Source organism: Ostrea edulis, chromosome 3 (assembly GCF_947568905.1).
Source record: "Ostrea edulis chromosome 3, xbOstEdul1.1, whole genome shotgun sequence".
NCBI lineage: Eukaryota > Metazoa > Mollusca > Bivalvia > Ostreida > Ostreidae > Ostrea > Ostrea edulis.
In genome coordinates this window covers 39,332,102-39,353,929 of record NC_079166.1, presented here as the reverse complement: position 1 = coordinate 39,353,929, position 21,828 = coordinate 39,332,102, and the positions used below count along the sequence as shown (strand labels likewise).

The 21,828-nt window shown below is 32.9% G+C and overlaps 1 protein-coding gene across 3 annotated transcripts in view; it reads right to left on the bottom strand.

The window, feature by feature from the left end:
* LOC130053426 (uncharacterized) overlaps positions 1–20,800 on the bottom strand; it is a 34,631-nt gene extending 13,831 nt beyond the window's left edge. The window contains exons 1-2 of one of the 3 annotated variants that reach the window (XM_056160672.1): positions 20,731–20,800; positions 93–398 (exon numbers count right to left, since the gene is read on the bottom strand). In XM_056160672.1, the coding sequence (XP_056016647.1) occupies positions 93–377 (285 nt within the window). In that variant the 5' untranslated portion in view covers positions 378–398; positions 20,731–20,800. Of the gene's footprint in view, positions 1–92; positions 8,422–20,730 lie in introns of those variants that run through there. The other 2 variants (XM_056160671.1, XM_056160673.1) reach the window with 2 other exon arrangements.
* Between the last annotated feature and the right edge of the window lie 1,028 nt (positions 20,801–21,828).

The window sequence follows — 21,828 nt, the reverse complement described above, 5'->3', positions numbered from 1 at the left end:
TGATTATCAAATGTAGGTATAGTATCATTATCAAACGATATGCTGTATCTTCATATATTATCACATCATATTCAATGAGCCATGTGTCTTACTTGAATGCCAGAGCAGAAGATATCATTTACAAAGTTTGATAAGACCAATAAATTGGTGTTATTCTGTCCTTGTATCTGTTTTACTGCCTCATGTCCAAATGCTTGGAAAACCTTGTTGTGGCTATACACAGCTATTGTCCGTTGCTTCGACTGCACTTTCCCAGTGGAAGGATCATCCCATGTTGGACTCGGATACCTTGTTTCATCGTATGGAAAGAAGCATACAAGAGAATTGTAGTGTGTACCAATCTGAATTCCCACAACTACATCCAACTGAACGGCCATTACCGTATAATGTGAATTTTGCTGTTAAAATAAAGTCAAACCATTAGGAAACGAGAGGTCCAACGGCCTTAATGGTCATCTGAGTATTAGAATAATAATTATGAATATCACTAGTCTCAAGTGTTATGAAATGTCTAAAACAAAATTCTGTTCTGCATATGTAAACTGTTAGCTACAATTTAATGTTCAGCAGCAATATAAAACAAAATGTGTTCTTAAAACATAAGTGCCCCCGAAAGTGAACAAACTGGAGAAAGATTTTACCTAATATATGACACATGAACACTATATTATTATTTTAGACCCCGCCCTAGAATCAGAATCTTGGAGTTTCGAAATTCACAATTTTGAAACATCCCTTTCTACTTTTCTTAAAAATGCAAAATTAACAAAAGGTCTTTCAAATGATAAAGACAATAATCAATATCATAATTTCGGCCCCACCTCGGAACTAAACCTTCTACCCCTGGGATAATGAACTCTATAATGATGGTAAAAGACTGTCTACTCCTTCTAAATATCTATTAAAGAGGTTCGCACTTGAGATTTGGAGTAATGTCAACTTTTTGGGAAGTGTATTTTTTATTTCTACATTGAAGGAGAATTCGGAAATCATAAAGAAAAACTTTTCCACTTAAAATTTATTCAATTACACTTACTTTGTCTGTTGGTGTCAATACAACATAAGTAACACAAATCAATTATTACATAAAATAGATACATATCCATGCCTTCTAACATTACAGATAAAAAAAAAAATGTTTAATACAAGCAATGAAAAGAAATAATGACATTTTCATTATATCAAACTTGAGAGTTTAAAAGGGCATATTAGGAGTAATGTCAATTTTTAAATTTCACATATATTTCAAGGTCTTGTCTTAAAATTTAAAATGTAACTAAAAAAAAAGTGGGGGTTAGAGACCAATTTTTTTAATTATTGGCGAAAATATTGAATTTTTATACAAACTTTTGAGTAAATCAATAAAAACTTTTTAAAGAGGTTCGCACCTGACATTTGGAGTAATATCAATTTTTTGGGAAGTGTATTTTCAATTTCTGCGTTGAAGGAGAAATAGAAATTGAAAAGAAAAACTGAGGTCGCAATGCTTGTTATTGAGGTATAGTGTTCCAAACATGACCTTTTTCCATTTAAACCTTATTCAAATAATCTTCATTGTCTGTTGGTGTCAACACAATACAAGCAACAGAGATCAATCATTGCATTAAAATAGATAATAATCATGTCTTCTAACAATACAGATAAAAAAGTTTAATGCAATTAATAAAAATGAATATTGACCTTTTTGCACTTGATGTACGAAAAAATACATGATATTGAATTTGAGAGTTTAAAAAGACATATTAGGAGTACCGGTAAATGTTTGACATATTAGGACGTAAGGTCGCGGGAGTGCAGGAGTCCTGAAATTTACAATTTATGTCGCCCCTGTCACAAAGATGCTTCATACCAAATTTGAAAAGAAATTGAATGGCAGTTATGAGTTGAAATGTTCAATTGTTGATGCACAATGGACGATGCAGGGCAACAGACGCTGTTATCAAGAAGTTAAAAATATTCAATTACTAACGCACGGCGGACGACGACGGATTCAGATAAATTGTAATATTTGACCTGCGTGATTCATGTGACCTAAGAGAAAGACTAATGTACTATAAATGGGATAAAGCAAAATAAGTTTGCAATGAATTTGAAATTAACTCAATACAAGTGTTATAGACATTAAAATAGTAGTTAGAATCAGCTAATTCATTATGTGTTACTTTGTTGTAATCGTGTCAATTTTCCACATTTCAATTAATGTTGCAAACTATTTTGGTAAATAAAATCAGCAGGCTACTGACAAACAATTAGATAGTGCAGAGGTTTCAACAGTTTAGTTTAAAGTCAACATGTCGCAAATTCTATGGTCATAGTAACGATCTAGTTTGCCAATACAACCTATCATTGGGTCAAATGTTATCTGACGTGTTTCATACCTATTGTTAGGCCGTTCTTGGCACACTGATTTTGACTACGGATAACTCCTGGTATCTGATCAGAATATAGGGCTCACGACAGGTGTGACAGGGGATGCTTACTGCTCCTAGGCACCTGATCCAGCGTCTGGTATATGTGTCCGTTTTTTCCCAACTCTTTATTTTGCATTGCTTAGAGGAGTTATGAGAATTATTACTGCTTGTTATCTTTGCCTCTCATATTGATAAACTGTTGAAAATACAGAAAATAGCATCTTTAATTTGTGATGGGTGCCTAAGCTAAATTTCTGTATGTTTGGTAAGTTTGGCGTCGAGTATATCTAGCATATTGTTTTCTAAAATGTAGTGCAAAATCTTAGTGCGCTTTAATTTTGATGCACTTTTATGTGTATCATTTATATGAATAGAAATTTTAGCGCTTTATTCAATTTTTTGCGAATTATCCTCATTTGTAAAAATTAGCCAATATTTTCAACCTGTCAAAATTACCCTATGTGTATATAAAGTATTTTGCTTATATAAAAGGTTAACTTCAAATGTTGAAATTAACATTTTAATTTCAGATTATGTCTATGCATACAGCAAATCAGTCAAATAAAACAAGACAAAGTGTTATGGAGGTACTCTACATCGTCATAATGGCAGACGTCCTCTTACAACGTGGATGAAAATATTAATATCAGCAATATGTCGATTCATTTCAGTATTGCCTAGCCGAGTAGATCAGTATGTTGGCACGTCGAGTACTGAACTGTGGAAATCAATGCCATTATTAAATAATGTCTATAATATAGGATCGGAATGTATAGCAAATCGAATAAAACTTTTTCTACCAAATTCAATAAATGGAGATCAAACAGGATTTATATCAGGCAGAAATATTACGGAAAACACCAGATTGATAAAACATTCCAAGTCTAATTCTACTTATAGACTTTGAAAAAGCTTTTGATACTGTGTCATGGGATTAATTAATTTATGTAATTTATGTAATGAAACTCTCTTTAATTTTGGTGAATCTATCATCAACTGGATTAAATTTTTTCTTAATGATATCACAAAAAAATAAATCAGAGTGGAAATCTATCTATCTAGTTTAAAAATAGCGCTGATGTATAATGTTAAAAAGGTGGTTAAAACATGGCAAATATAAAGAATTTTATTGCATATATGAAAATATCTTGGTTTAAGAAATTACTGCATAGCTCAGCAAAGTGGCAATTTGTCATAGGCGAAGTTATCAATATTAGCCAGGTCTTTAGATATGGTCCAACGTATGCATTAAAATGTATAGAATTTTTTTTAAAATGGCAAGCTATTTTTAACTCTTGGAAGAAACTGAGATTTGTTTTGAAAATGAATTGACACCAGAAAAATGGGTAAATTTGTTCTATGGTACAATGGAACACTGAAAGTAGATTTTTTTAAAATTGATGTATTTGAAGGAATCGTGTAAAACAATATTTGTTTAATAAATGCGTTACTAGATGAGGAAGGGAATATGATGACTTATGCTCAATTCAAAGCAAAATATAGTATCAAAACTAATTTTTGGATTTTTTTCGGAGTAACACAAGCAGTAAAGAAAATGATGAGATATTTTAATATTGTCCATCTGATTAAAGAACAAGAACCAATTATTCCCTTATACATCATACCCTTACTAGGAAATAACAACCAACAATAGAAAACTTTACAGAATATTTAATTCTAACAAAAATAAACCAGCTGGACAAAAATGGGAATGGAGAAAAATTCATAAGAATGTTTTTATGAACACAAAAGATAGTAAATTACATTGGTTACAATGTCGAGTGAATCATAGACTTTTAACTACAAATACCTTTTTGAAAATGATAAAGAAATCAGACAACGATCTATGCACTTTTTGTTTAGAGGAGAGAATGTCATTGGAACACATCATGTAAGATTTTGAAAAAGTCAGTATTTTTTTAAAAAGAAATGTGCAATGTTGGTTTAATGAAAACTTCGTTTAAGATTATAACTGATAAGAAAACTTTTATCCTTGGATATTTCAAAATTTAAATGGTAAACTTTGTAAATTACCATTTGAAACATTATATATATTTGACCAAATGTAAAGGAAATTGTCTGTCATTGAATGCATTTAAACCAATCTGGACTAATGTATATAAAGTAGAAAAACAAATTGCAAGGAAAATGATCGACAGATCAGTTTGACAAGTAATGTAAATTACTTGAAACATAAAACTCAAATATAACGTACACTATGTTACAACAAAAATATCATAAAATCCTTCCTTTTTAGTATCATATGTATTTATTCAACTTTTTTCTTCTTAAGAAGTGCGGTGCATGTATATTCAATCAATAATTTATTTTAAGTAGAATCTTTAACAGCAGCCTTGGTATTACAACATGCGTCTGATTGTTAATTATTACAGCATGATATTTATGAACTCGATCAGAATGCATTGTCAAAAGTTTCTACTTTCTATATTTCTAGCCTTTGTTTAGCATAAATGTCTGACCTTGTGAATGTGTGAGTGAAAGAGTGGGAATTCTCAAAACCCTGTACCCCTGGTCAGGTTGGGTTGTAGAATTATGTAAAAAAAAAAAAAAAACTTACTATATACCTGAATAAATGTTGTTTAAATGTTAAAAATCATCCTAAAATCGGTCTCTGTAACTCGCGATTGTTGTAAGTTTTTAATGCACGTGATTTTGGCACCAATGGTCTATCAAATGCAAGAATTCTCGATATTTGATTGCATTATCTTTGAATGTAATCGCTTTTTGAGAAATGCCGCGTCGGAATGATGGTCAACTCAATAATGCGATTTACCGCGTTGGACGAATGTGTGTCACCATTTGCAGTTGCAAGAGATTTCAATATTGCTAAAAGCACCATATCTCGCCTTTGGATCAGATATCAACAGCATGATTCAATAAATGATCGCCATAGCGCAGGTAGACCACTTCTAACGTAAGCAGCACATTATATTTCATCCAATGGCGTCATCTTTGTCAAATATTCACAACAGCGTCACTTTCAACATTTGCCATTCCTGTAATTCGCAGAGAATCAGATCAGACTGTTCGCAATCGACTACCGGGTGCTGGATTACAGCGCGCAGACCCGTTCTTGGCAATTTTGTGACTACGCACTCGTCTAACCGACTTCAGTGCTTTCAGAGTCATGTAGTGTGGCCGTGGCAACGCTGGTGGTTTAGCGATAAGCCTCAGTTTTATTGAAAAGGCCCGATAGAAGACTCAGAGTGTATAGGTGCCAAATTAAACGTTTTGCGCAAAATTGCATTCAAGAAGCTGACCGGTTTGGAGGGGGTAGAGTCCTTTACATTTACTCTGTCATTTCAACAATATATATAAATTTCAATATTTCATGTTAACTGTGAAAAGGAAGCATTACTTAAGCTGCCAATGGCTGCATCAAATACATGACCTTAGTTAGAGAATGCAAAATATTACTTAGGAGCAGGACTAAAGGATCATTCTACACGCCAGAGGTGTCCCCTGTTGATGGGTCATACCCACCGTATCCCCTCTATCTTCATCAGGTAAACGGAGTAATTCGTAGTCAAAATCAGTATGTAAAGAATGGACTAACAATTGGTATGGAGCACTTCAGACAGCATTCAATTTAACGACAGGTTGTATTTGTAAATACACTGTGGATCATCATAACTACGATAGAATTTGCGAAATGCTGACTTAGAACGGAGCAGTAGAAACTTAACCCTGTAAAATCAACTTTTTCCTTGGACGAAATTGGCTCCACTTTTTGGCACTCTGGTTTTCATTTTAGCTCTTACAAGTGTATTGTTATTTCGGATTTCCAAACTTTCGGCTTGACCATCACTGAAGAAACATTATTTGTCGAAATGCGCATCTGGTGCATCAAAATTGTTACCCTATCAATTTTACATCAGTAGCTTCCCTCCATTTAAAACTTCTTCATAAGCAGAAAATGATTGTGCGTATTGTATCCGCTGAGAGGATAAACACCATATGCAGGTGATGATGGAATATTGCTAATTGAATGTAGGAAGTTGACTGTGGAGAATCTGAAGTAATTCTGTTAGTCATAATATTGAGTCTTTCGTTTGGCGTAAAAAAAAAATTATGTTCAAAAGAATATGCAAATATGAAGAAGATATGTTAGACTCTGTGGTGTCTTTTATTTCGACTTCACTGTAATATATCAAACAGGCATATGAATAAAACGAACATTATTCAAAATACATGTAGATGCATGCATAACGCCGTCGATACATCTGAAGGTTGAGTTGAAAGCCAGAGAAAGATAGTTTTTGTGTTTCAACAGTCACACCATAAAACATATTAAATTATTGTATGCTTGAATTAACATTCCAATCAAAAGTGTTTTATGATAACCAGAAATAAGTGTTTACATAAACAGATCTAGAATTCTGGTGTTATATTTAAATACACAACACGCTGTCTACAATGTCCGTAATTTCTATAATAAAAAGGCACAGAATTAACTTTGGGGTGAATATTTTCATTTTATATGAGTTTCAACTATATCTATTCCTCGCCACATGTCTCATAAAAGTGTTTGATGCTTCCTGCTTTTCCTTTTAATAACACCAATGTCTATGAATCATGAATTCAGCATGTTGTTACCAATGCGCATATCGATGATTTATGCTAAGGATACAATGTATTCCATTATACATAACATTTCAAACAACAAATCAAAGGTACCCTATTAGATATTTAATAATGAAGGAAAATTCACAAAGTTCTAAACACATAAATATTACAAATAATACACACTCTTAATTCTGAGACGTATAAGATATACACATACAACAAACATATGGGGCTCAGTTGTGACGTCAAATGTTAATCGATGTTTCAAATTACAAATGAAATTGAATACATTTTCCGAAAATTACACTCTGTTTGTACACTACGAAGAAGATGGTGATTTAAAACTCTTACATTGTCTTAACACGTAAAGCGGGGAATACAGAATATCATATAGTACTTCGTTGCTAGCTTTAAATTCGGATATAAATTTAATTGCTGTGACGAAATGTAGAAATTCATTTCAAAATTAAGGATTACCTCCCTCATGCATAGCTCTGCTCCCACGTATTGAAGTCTTTTTTAAAGGACAGCAACTTGTGTGTATCTTCCGCGAAAGAGCTGTTGGTAGGTGTATACGAACATTTCGGTATTTTCCTAGTTTCATTTTCTATTCGCTCATTATTTTCATATCAATTATTGGATACTTTTCTTAAACTATAGCAAACGTATATATTGCTAGAATATCACTTCAATCTGATGTACTTCCCCGATACATCATAACCAATTCCTTCATGGTTGATAAAGACAACCGTAAGACGTTCTTATGATTGTTGTCCAAACTTATTATAATCAGTATTATGTTTTCTTGACTGAGTACTAGCTTTCAGAGTTATTCTAATGATTTTCATTTCACAAATTTAAAATAAACATATTTCCTTACCCTGATCTCTACCTCCGTGCTATCGTGTACCCTAATCTATATACCAAAAGTGTATTGCTAAATTTAAAAGATCAATATATAGATGGTGCAATCCGATACTCATTTTACCTCAAACATGGTCAATTACAGAATCAACAAAGGACTTTTGAATTGACATAAAAATATTGAAAACGACGCATGATATGTATTCTATCTGTACTTCTGCATGGATAATTTTGCCAATAAACACCGAAGCGCTTTTTGCAGAATTACTGCTTGCACCTTTAATGTTGTTTCATATATGATGTGAAGTCTCTAATTAAGCGATAATTGAAGTTTGGTTGATAAATAACAATTTACAAATTGATCAAAAGCCTACTTTTGTTTTCGATAAACTACACTGAAAAGAGAGTAAGGTGGTGGACACGCTTTCACGGATCTAAGAAGTGGGAATTTTTGTATACCAAAAATACCACAATTTTAGGTACATGGATGTGCATCTGTAAATATTAGCTATGTTTCTTGATGCTTGATTTTGATTTGATCTTATAGAAGAAATAAGTTTTGATAAGTATTGAATAAATAAAATATGCATGTTTAGTTCATTTCTTCAATCTTGAATCCGCCTTGTGGTCATTTTCAGAACCAAGACACCACACATGCATGTGTCAGGAATGCTGAATGTTGAATGTAGAATAGTGACGTCTGCAAATATCGTAACTCCAGTAGTACTGTCATCTTTGAATATACTGTTGAAGGCAATAAATCAGTTTTGCTTAACAATCAAGTTCCCTACAAACAATATCGCATTTTGAAAAATAATTCTATCTTACTTTCATCAACATCCACCTATTTTGTAGAAGTGAGGAGAACAAATTGCAGCCTATTCATGGACAACTATTACTTAAACAATATTTTAATGCATTCTAGGATTGGGAAGCAGGTAAACATATACTAGCCTTTTCCCGTGGACATTTATATGAATGATATTCGTTTTGTTGAAAATATTATTGCACTTTTATTTTCATCAGACCAATATTAGAATTTGTATGTATTTCACTGAATATCCATACTTTACAATTTAACATTTGTGCATGATTTGGGTTATTGTTTTCTTTTATTAATTCAGTTAACACTCCTACATCACTTCCAGTTATTACACCTATGTTTTAAAGTAGCGAAGGAATTGAATTTAGTCAAAATATTGCTCATTCTTTAAAATAATAATTTCTTCGTATTACTGTGCTCATTAACTTAGCAGCCCATCCCCATTCAGTTGTTGATATACTGTGTATATTAGGCAATTCAATTTGTAATATCATTAAAATACAATTTAACTAATGTTTTCATTTTCGAATTGAATTATATTCTGATGTAAAACTTATACGGCACCAATTTTGATGCACCACATGTGCATTTCGATCAATAATGTCTCTTCAGTGATGCTCAAACCGAAATATTGGAAATCCAAAATAACAATAAACTTGCAAGAACTAAAAAGACAAACAGAGTGCTAAAGACTGGAGGCAAATTCGTCTAAGGGTAAGAGCTATGCAAGAGGGAAATAATCCTTAATCTTGAAATGAATTTCTTAATTTGATCACAGCAATTAGATAAACATCGGTATGTTCAAGCTAGTAACGAAGTACTTAGCTACTAGGCTGTAGAGACCCTTGGGGACTAACAGTCCACCAGCAGAGACCTCGACCCAGGGGTGGTAATGTAAAACTTATACGGTACCAATTTTGATGCACCAGATGCGCATTCGACAAATAATGTCTCTTCAGTAATGCTCAAGCCGAATTATTGCAAATCCGAAATAACAATAAACTTGTAAGAACTAAAAACAAAAACAGAGTACCAAAGACTGGATACAAATTTGTCAAGGGATCAGAGCTATACATGAGGGAGATAATCCTTAATCTTGAAATGAATTTCGAAATTTTATCACAGCAATTAAATAGATATCCATATTTTCAATTTATAATATGTCTTTTATTTGAAAAAAGTAGTTATTTTCAATTAGCGAGTACAGTGGAGCCTCGGTAATCCGGACGCCATTAATCCGGACGCTTCACCTTCCGGACGGTTTTTCTAGGGAACGGAATTTCTATACATTATTTTGCATCATTAATCCGGAAATTCGCGTTCCGGATCCGGACGGTCACTTTTTACTACAAAACGTTATAATGCATTGAAAATTGTACCGTTAATCCGGACGGTAATTTTGTTTAGGGAAGCTCTGTGTCGGACAATTTTAGCAAGGCGTAAATTATAAAGAAAACAAGCCAAACTGTCTAATTAAAGCGATTACCTGTACCCTGTTAACACCTCCCTCCAATTAGATGGTGTGTGATGATAAGTCCGTTAGATAGCACGTGCCGATCGAGACATTGTATTGCCAATTTTTGCACACAAGATCTTTATTGAGTGTAGTGTTGAAATTTGTAAATAAATCTGTAGCATATTAATTTATAGTCTTGATCAATACCCTAATAGTATTAATAAATTAAACATCATGCCGTAATGATAATTTTTTAACTGCTACACATATCAGTTGTACTGATTCGTAAATTGATATCGGCTTATTCAAATCTAAAGAGTGTAGATTATACTTCTAGATTCTGGATTTTATACTGTTGATTGGCGTGAAATATACATGTATGTTCATGCACATGTAGTATAAGTTTTTAACGTTTAGAATGTCACGCATGTAGAATGTACCTGTGTACGATTGATTCTTGTTACGATGTTGTAGCGCTTTATTGCTTTCGAATCTTTAAACTCTGGGTAGAAGTGAGAAAATGACCATTTTAAGGAAAATGACAATTAAATTTTGTATGTACCCGTAATGTTAGTTTCACCTGAGTTTTGTTCCGTTATTATCGCATAATGAAAATAATAGATGCGCGTGGCTAGATCAAAGCAGTGGTAGGTCTTGATATTACGAGCTTAAATGATTTTTGTTCTCCCGATATTGTCTTGGATAATTATAGAACAAGAAAAATAAACTCTGGCAGATTGAATTTTGGTTAAAGAATGTTGTCAACTGACATGATAATCACGAAATTTTTATATCAACTTTGGACGATGAAGATAGTTTTAACAGACCGCCGAACCCGAGAATCGTGACAGATGGAAATTACAGGCCTCTTTAAGAAGTAAAAGTGTGATGAAATGTTTGAAGTGTAAATGATTATGTTAGTTACTAATGATTAATTTACTTATAGTTACATACAGTGCTTTATTATTTGTTTTAGTGCATAAGGTACACAGTTTTGTATATTTTTGTAGGGTTCATATATACGTACAATGTAAGCACAGGCAAATACGCTGAACACGTACATTAAATTTTAGTGCTTTGAAATACATGTAAATGTTAACATCATCATAATTTATTTACTAATGCAAATTGTCAAATCCAATGATAGAATGTGTTTAATTCACTATGCATCAATAAAGTAGGCATATATTGGTTACTTATGTAAAGATAAAAAATGTGCGATTCAATTATCCGGACGCTTCATTTATCCGGACGATTTTGCTGGGAACCAAAGTGTCCGGATTAACGAGGCTCCACTGTACATTAATTCAATAATATCATTTATTATATAGCTAATAAATAGTCTATTATAAAATCTGCGTAAAATCTAGAAAATGTTATCGATCAATGTCCTTCGAATTTATTGAACGCTAACTTTGCATTGCGGAAATTGTGTGCGCCCGAAACATTACGAGTATGAACGTTCAATATTGACCTTACTGTAACGATGTAAACAAACCAAAATGGCAGATGACCGTCCTCCGAATCTGATAGAGGGATGTTTGATATCGTATTAATTTACTTAAACAAAATGTTTTACTATATATAAATTATGATGTCCCATTCACAAAATCAGTTTGCTTCATGCATTAATGACGGGTTTGATATTGAACAGTTAAGAAATACATGCTGATATTGCACAACTTCACCTTAGATGTCAATATTGACGAATTTTCGTCTATTTCGGAATATTTTAAGTGACCATGGATATAATTTAACAATAGATACTTTAGCTCGTGCATTTTTACAGCCAACTCGTGCCAATATTCACCAATATAAGTTCAATAACACTATATTAATGATTTAAACATATTTATTAGATTCATGATAATGCAAGTCTACGGCATACATAATATGGAACTCGCATATTAGGAATTATCTGTTTTAAAGAAGAATTTTCTACTTCTCCTGAACAATTTTAATACGGATATATATAATTTAAGTTGTAAGAAACAAACTTTGGAGGTCGAAGTTACTTCCAAATAATCAAGTTTTATTCACGGTATATGCTATCAATAGCATCAATAAAGCACACAATTATTCAAATATTATTCTTAAATTCATTTGAATCAAATATCTTAACTATTCAACTCACACAACAGACCCAAGTCGTTAAATCAGGTAGTGACCATTCCATCGCCAAACGCTCGGTATCGGGTGTGAATGTCACGGCTCCTCGGATATGACCTTAAAACGGATGTCTAGTGTAACAATAGGTGTGGTACGCTAACGAACCCTCACTGCTGAATGGCCATAAGCGTCTAAATTTGAAGCCCTTCACCGGTATTGGTGACGTCTCCATATGAGTGAAAAATTCTCGAAAAGGACGTTAAAGACCCCAAAAAACACCGCACGGTTTCTTCACGGATCATTGAATGTGGGTGGAGCTCATCTATGGTCATTGTTATTTACCTGGCCAAAAGATCAGGGTGCTGTGTATACTTTTGATGTACACAGGAAGGGTCTCGGGACCATCTGCAGTGTTTAGAACTGTGGTCATAGTGTTTGTATAATGGTTGTATCCCTATGGCTAGATGACACAGATTCTACACAACCCCCTCTTTCTCTCTTTTACTCTCAGTCATTGACTCAATGAATAATTTCTATTATAAATATACAGCTATCATAAATTGATAATATAAATTATTTCTATAAGTTACAAGTTTTAGAAATTAATGGGTTAATTGTTTGATTTCTGATTGTTTAATTCATAATACATGTATATAAAGGGGGGAGGGGATTACAATTACATGTATATTAAAATTGCGTTCTTCGGTTGTTGTTTTTAAAAACAATTGAATTACAGAAAATAGTAGTTGTAGATAGGTCAATGCTATCAAAACTATAGAATACAGGTCTTACTCAAGATCTAAAGAATGTATATAGGTACTGGTTGTTATTGTTATCAAAACACCTCTCTGGGGGTAGCTCTAGCTGCAGATGTCACTCTACCTGAGATAGATTGTTAAATGTTTTATTGACAGACGGTTTACAATTTGGGGGTGTTAACTTAAAGTTGGGTCTTTAAGCAAGATACAATCAATCTATTCAACGTATGTGCTCAATAATTCAATCACGTATTTAAAACACCTTTCCTCTTTGCAATATCATTTATTATGTATATTATGATTTCACCCTCTTGCGTGGGTTAATTAGTTGTATATACATATGATGAACTTCAAGAATAATTGTTCCGCGTTTTCACCATTTAGATATGCTGTCTGACGTGTTTCATACCGATTGTTAGACCGTTCTTGGCCCACTGATTTTGACTACGGATAACTCCGTTTACCTGTTAAAGATATAGGACTCACGGCGGATGTGAACGTGTGTGAACGGTCAACAGGGTATGCTTATTCTTCCTAGGCACCTGATTCTACCTCTGGTGTGTCCAGGGTCCATGTTTGCCAAACTATCTGTTTTGTATTGCTTATAGGAGCTAAGAGATTGATCACTTCTTATCTTTCATTCAAACCAACAGTTCTTTACAGAAACTCCTTATTCCTTTAGAAATATAGAAACGTATACGGAAAGGCTTTCAAAAAATTGATAATGGTAATTGGAACATTATGAATGCACGTACTTGTATTTTTTAATCATATTTGTTTACATGTAAGTTACGAATAAAAAGAAGGAATATACCTTATGAAAACTTGTAAAATGTAAGCAGTGCATATACAGGAATGTTTGAACTATGTTAGGCAAGTGTGTTAGTTTGAAAGGCAAGATGAAAGAGAGGTTTGAAACATTAGCAACCATGTCGTATATTAAAGTATAACACAATATGTTCAGCAAACGAATGTTTTGCACATATTCTAAATTTCAAAGATCGGAGGTTCCGTGTCACTGAAGGCGTTGTCACGATAACGAACCTCTATTGACATAGTCACTTCTTGTGGTATTTAATTTACAGTGACGTTTCTATATGAATAACCAATTCTCGAATGGAACATAAAAAATACACAAACATTCTAACAAACCATATGTACAAATCTTAATCTAGATAAATGATTAACAAAATATTTGATTTTTTATTAAATTGCCTTGTGGACCATTTGCACTTTTCTAACAAAAACGAATTGATATATATGCAATATCTGAAACTAGATGGATGAAATAGAGGGATAGGGATTTTGGTATGGTTGAAATGGTTATAGTGATTAAATATGTGTGTTAACAATTGGATAACTACGGTATCCTTCCAATTCATTTCTTTGGTATGAAGAATCTTGGGAACAATGAGGGGGCATATGCAAGGTGAAGATAACGAACAGCGATCAATCTCAAAACTCCTACAAGCAATACAAAATAGATAGTTGGGCAAACACGGACCACTGGACACACCAGAGATGGGATCAGGTGCCCAGGAGGAGCAAGCATCCCCTGTTGACCGGTCACACCCGCCGTGAGCCCCATATCCTGATCAGGTAAACTGAGTTATCCGCAGTCAGAATCAGTGTGCCAAGAACGGCTTAACAATCGGTATGAAACACGTCAGACAACATTTGACCCAATGCGAGGTTGTATTGATGAACTATATCGTTATAACGACCATAGAATTTGCGAAATGCTGACTTCAATCGAGACTGTTGAAATCCCTGTACCATCAACTTGTTTGTCAGTAGCTTACCTCGATTTAAAAACTGACTATACCCAGAACAAGCTCTTGTATATCGAATCAGTTGAGATATATAAACACCATATGCAGGTGATAATGGAATATTGCTACATAAATGTGGGAGGTTGACGATGGAGAAGCTGAAATCATCCCGTTTGTCATACAGTTGAGTTGTTTGTTTGCCGTTAATGTCTACTTTCAATAAAATATCTAAGTATGAAGCAGAAGTCGACGACTCTTTTAGAACTCTTCCACCCCCGGGACCTTAGGGGAGGACAAAATCTACAAAAAAGTACTAATATTTTCTAATCTTCTCTACAACCGCAAATCCATGAGAAAGAACCAAATTAATAGTCAAGCAAAGAAGAAATCGTAAATTTCATAATACCCGGGGTAGTGGTTCCAGGGCGGTCAAATTTGCCATATTGTGTTTATGTATAAAACATTTAAATGACAATGTTAATGCTATTGATACTAAATTGAAACCAAATAAATATTCAGGTTAAACAGATAGCCCTTCACCAATATTATAAATTTCATTATCCTACGGATTGAGGTCTGGTTCCAGAGTGGACCCAAAATTAGTATTAGATAGCGATTATTGTCGTTATCATTTGAAAGATGTTGAAACTGTATAAAACCTAAATGTATATTTGTTTGATATTCGTAGGATTGGTTAACTATATATCGCTAACCGATTGGTGACTGTATTATCTGCCATAATACTATCCATCTCATTGCGATCCAGTCTCACCCTCCAACACCTCCCAAATGCACCAACGTAGTGAAGTTGAAGTGTGTTGTAGTAACATACATATGCTCCGTATGGGACGTATGGGTTGTCCCATGGTTTAAAAATAAATAAATATAAATAAATAAGTACCATCGTGTACCAACACGTCTGATGACTGCGGTACTGTCTTTTGATGGCCGGACACATACATGTGGTCGTATGTCATAAATCATAATCAAATAAAGAAGTAACTTATTATTATTAAAACTAAACAAAAAAATGTATTTTTTTTTTATATAATAATTTTAATAATAATTTTTATTGAAATTATTCAATAAGTAAATTAAAATTTAAAAACAATTATGATAAGTAAATTAATATTAAATATTTAAAATATTTTTTATTTAATTTGGATTCTAATAGAAGGTAATAATTAGTAATCGCACGAGTCTCCGTCCTTCGTCCAAATAAATCAAGATACACCGAAATAAATACACCATAACTATTACACAATTAGTAATATTAGTAACAGATAACAGTAACAGGGATGTAGGTATGTATATAAATGTGAAATAACTAAAATATATACATAAAAGAATTAGGGTAGGGTCGCCAAAGAAAATTTTGATAACAGAGTACCACTAGTTATTAGTTATTAATTATAAATTGTGCCAGACAAGAATTTTGAGGTCGTCGTTATGTGCTACACCTCAGACCCTGTATCATATTTCTGTAGCTAGATCCATCTCGCAACACTTAGAACGGAGGTGTAGAACCTTAACCCTGTAAAATCAACATTTTCCTTGGACGAATTTGGCTCCAGTGTTTTTCGTTGGTTTTTTTTTTTTTTTTTTTTTTTTTGTGGTACTCTGGTTTTCATTTTAGATCTTCCAAGTTTATTGTTATTTCAGATTTCCAAACTTTCGGCTTCAGCATCACTGAAGGGACATTATTCGTCGAAATGCACATCTGGTGCATCAAAATTGTTACCCTATAAGTTTTACATCAGTAGCTTCCCTCCATTTAAAACTCCATCATAAGCAGAAAATGATTGTGCGTATCGAAACGCTGAGGGGATAAACACCATATGCAGGTGAGGATGGAATATTGCTAATTGAATGTAGGAAGTTGACGGTGGAGAATCTGAAGTAATTCCGTTTGTCATAATATTGAGTCTTTCGTTTGGCGTAAAAAAAATCTACGTTCAAAAGAATATGCAAATATGAAGAAGATATGTTAGACTCTGTGGTGTCTTATATTTCGAGTTCACTGTAATATTACAAACAGACATATGCATTAAACGAACATTATTCAAAATACCTAACGCCGTCGATACATCTGAATGTTGAGTTGAAGGCCAGAGCAAGATATGTTTTGTGTTTCAACACTCACACCATAAAACATGTTAAATCATTGTATGCTTGAATTAGCATTCCAATCAAAAGTATTTAATGATAACCAGTAAGAAATAAGTGTTTACATCAACAGATCTAGAATTCTGGTGTTATATTTAAATACACAACACGCTGCCAACGATGTTTGCAGCTTCTATAGTAAAAAGGCAGAACATTAACTTTGGGGTGAATATTTTCATTTTATATGAGTTTCAACTATATCTATTCCTCGCCACATGTCTCATAAAAGTGTTTGATGCTTCCTGATTTTCCTTTTAATAACACCCATATCCATGAATCATGAATTCAGCATGTTGTTACAAATGCGCATATCGATGATTTATGCTAAGGATACAATGTATTCCATTATACATAACATTTCAAACAACAAATCAAAGGTACCCTACTAGATATTTAATAATGAAGGAAAATTCACAAAGTTATCAACACAGAAATAGTACAAATAATACACATTCTTAATTCTGAGACGTATAAGATATACACATACAACAAACATATGGGGCTCAGTTGTGACGTCAAATGTTAATCGATGTATCAAATTACAAATGAAATTGAATACATTTTCCGAAATTTATACCCTGTTTGTACACCACGAAGAAGAGGGTGACTTAAAACTCTTACATTGGAAAGATATGTCTCAACACGTAAAGCGGGAAATACAGAATATAGTATTTCGTTGCTAGCTTGAAATTCGGATATAAATTTAATTGCTGTGACAAAATGTAGAAATTCATTTCAAAATTAAGGATTATCTCCCTCATGCATAGCTCTGCTCCTACGTATTGAAGTCTTTTTTAAAGGGCAGCAACGTGTGCGTATCTTCCGCGAAAGATCTGTTAGTAGGTGTATACGAACACTTCGGTATTTTCCTAGTTTCATTTTCTATTCGCTCATTATTTTCATATCAATTATTGGATACTTTTCTTAAACTATAGCAAACGTATATATTGCTACAATTTCACTTCAATCTGATGTATTTTCCCGATACATCATAACCAATTCATTCATGGTTGATAAAGACAACCGTAAGACGTTCTTATGATTGTTGTCCAAACTTATTATAATCAGTATTATGTTTTCTTGACTGAGTACTAGCTTTCAGAGTTATTCTAATGATTTTCATTTCACAAATTTAAAATAAACATATTTCCTTACCCTGATCTCTACCTCCGTGCTATCGTGTACCCTTATCTATATACCAAAAGTGTATTGCTAAATTTAAAAGATCAATATATAGATGGTGCAATCCGATATTCATTTTACCTCAAACATGGTCAATTACAGAATCAACAAAGGACTTTTGAATTGACATAAAAATATTGAAAACGACGCATGATATGTATTCTATCTGTACTTCTGCATGGATAATTTTGCCAATAAACACCGAAGCGCTTGTTGCAGAATTACTGCTTGCACCTTTAATGTTGTTTCATATATGATGTGAAGTCTCTAATTAAGCGATAATTGAAGTTTGGTTGATAAATAACAATTTACAAATTGATCAAAAGCCTACTTTTGTTTTCGATAAACTACACTGAAAAGAGAGTAAGGTGGTGGACACGCTTTCGCGGATCTAAGAAGTGGGAATTTTTTTATACCAAAAATAACACAATTTTAGGTACATGGATGTGCATCTGTAAATATTAGCTATGTTTCTTGATGCTTGATTTTGATTTGATCTTATAGAAGAAATAAGTTTTGATAAGTATTGAATAAATAAAATATGCATGTTTAGTTCATTTCTTCAATCTTGAATCCGCCTTGTGGTCATTTTCAGAACCAAGACACCACACATGCATGTGTCAGGAGTGCTGAATGTTGAATGTAGAATAGTGACGTCTGCAAATATCGTAACTCCAGTAGTACTGTCATCTTTGAATATACTGTTGAAGGCAATAAATCAGTTTTGCTTAACAATCAAGTTCCCTACAAACAATATCGCATTTTGAAAAATAATTCTATCTTACTTTCATCAACATCCACCTTTTTTGTAGAAGTGAGGAGAACAAATTGCAGCCTATTCATAGACAACTATTACTTAAACAATATTTTAATGCATTCTAGGATTGGGAAGCAGGTAAAAATATGCTAGCCTTTTCCCGTGGACATTTATATGAATGATATTCGTTTTGTTGAAAATATTATTGCACTTTTATTTTCATCAGACCATTATTAGAATTTCTATGTATTTCACTGAATATCCATACTTTACAATTTAACTATTGTGCATGATTTGGGTTATAGTTTTTCTTTTATTAATTCAGTTAACACTCCTACATCACTTCCAGTTATTACACCTATGTTTTAAAGTAGCGAAGGAATTGAATTTAGTCAAAATATTGCTCATTCTTTAAAATAATAATTTCTTCGTATTACTGTGCTCATTAACTTGGCAGCCCACCCCCATTCAGATGTTGATATACTATGTGATATGCAGCAGATATGTTAGACTCTGTGGTGTCTTATATTTCGAGTTCACTGTAATATTACAAACAGACATATGCATAAAACGAACATTATTCAAAATACCTAACGCCGTCGATACATCTGAATGTTGAGTTGAAGGCCAGAGAAAGATATTTTTTGTGTTTCAACAGTCACAGCATAAAACATATTAAATCATTGTATGCTTGAATTAGCATTCCAATCAAAAGTATTTAATGATAACCAGTAATAAATAAGTGTTTACATCAACAGATTTAGAAATTCTGGTGTTATATTTAAATATACAACACGCTGTCTACGATGTCTGCGGCGTCTATAGTAAAAAGGCAGAACATTAACTTTGGGGTGAATATTTTCATTTTATATGAGTTTCAACTATATCTATTCCTCGCCACATGTCTCATAAAAGTGTTTGATGCTTCCTGCTTTTCCTTTTAATAACACCCATATCTATGAATCATGAATTCAGCATGTTGTTACCAATGCACATATCAATGATTTATGCTAAGGATACAATGTATTCCATTATACATAACATTTCAAACAACAAATCAAAGGTACCCTATTAGATATTTAATGATGAAGGGAAATTCACAAAGTTCTCAACACATAAATATTACAAATAATACACACTCTTAATTCTGAGACGTATAAGATATACACATACAACAAACATATGGGGCTCAGTTGTGACGTCAAATGTTAATCGATGTATCAAATTACAAATGAAATTGAATACATTTTCCGAAATTTATATCCTGTTTGTACACCACGAAGAAGAGGGTGACTTAAAACTCTTACATTGGAAAGATATGTCTCAACACGTAAAACGGGAAATACAGAATATCATATAGTACTTTGTTGCTAGCTTGAAATTCGGATATAAATTTAATTGCTGTGACAAAATGTAGAAATTCATTTCAAAATTAAGGAATATCTCCCTCATGCATAGCTCTGCTCCCACGTAATGAAGTCTTTTTTAAGGACAACAACTTGTGTGTATCTTCAGCGAAAGAGTTGTGAGTAGGTGTATACGAACACTTCGGTATTTTTCTAGTTTCATTTTGTACTCGCTTATTATTTCCAAATTAGTTATAGGATAATCTTCTTAAACTATAGCAAACGTATATATTGCTATACTATCACTTCAATCCGAAGCACTTCCCCGATACATCATAACCAATTCATTCATGGTTGACTAAGACAACCGTAAGACGTTCTTATGATTGTTGTCCAAACTTATTATAATCAGTATTATGTTTTCTTGACTGAGTACCAGCTTTCAGAGTTATTCTAATGATTTTCATTTCACAAATTTAAAATAAACATATTTCCTTACCCTGATCTTTACCTCCGTGCTATCGTGTACCCTAATCTATATACCAAAAGTGTATTGCCAAATTCAAAAGATCAATATATAGATGGTGCAATCCGATACTCATTTTACCTCATGCATGGTCAATTACAGAATCAACAAAGGACTTTTGAATTGACATATAAAAGATTGAAAACGACGCATGATATGTATTCTATCTATAGTTCTACATGCATAATTTTGCCAATAAACACCGAAGCGCTTGTTGCAGAATTACTGCTTGCACCTTTAATATTGTTTCATATATGATATGAAGTCTCTAATTAAGCTATAATTGAAGTTTGCTTGTTAAATAATGATTTACAAATTGATCAAAAGCCTACTTTTGTTTTCGATAAACTACCCTGAAGAGAATAAAGTGGTGGACACGCTTTCGCGGATCTAAGAAGTGGGAATTTTTTATACCAATAATAACACAATTTTAGGTACATGGATGTGCATCTGTAAATATTAGCTATGTTTCTTGATGCTTGATTTTGATTTGATCTTATAGAAGAAATAAGTTTTGATAAGTATTGAATAAATAAAATATGCATGTTTAGTTCATTTCTTCAATCTTGAATCCGCCTTGTGGTCATTTTCAGAACCAAGACACCACACATGCATGTGTCAGGAGTGCTGAATGTTGAATGTAGAATAGTGACGTCTGCAAATATCGTAACTCCAGTAGTACTGTCATCTTTGAATGTATTGTTGAAGGCAATAAATCAGTTTTGCTTTGCAACCAAGTTCCCTACAAACAATATCGCATTTTGAAAAATAATTTTATCTTATTTTCATCAACATCCACCTCTTTTTGTAGAAGTGAGGAGAAAAAATTGCAGCCTATTCATGGACAACTATTACTTTTAACAATATTTTAATGAATTCTAGAATTGGGAAGCAGGTAAACATATGCTAGCTTTTTTCCGTGGACAACTATATGAATGATATTCGTTTTGTTGAAAATATTATTGCACTTTTATTTTATCAGACCATTATTAGAATTTGTATGTATTTCCCTGAATACCCATAATTTACAATTTTTAAACTATTGCGCATGATTTGGGTTATAGTTTCATT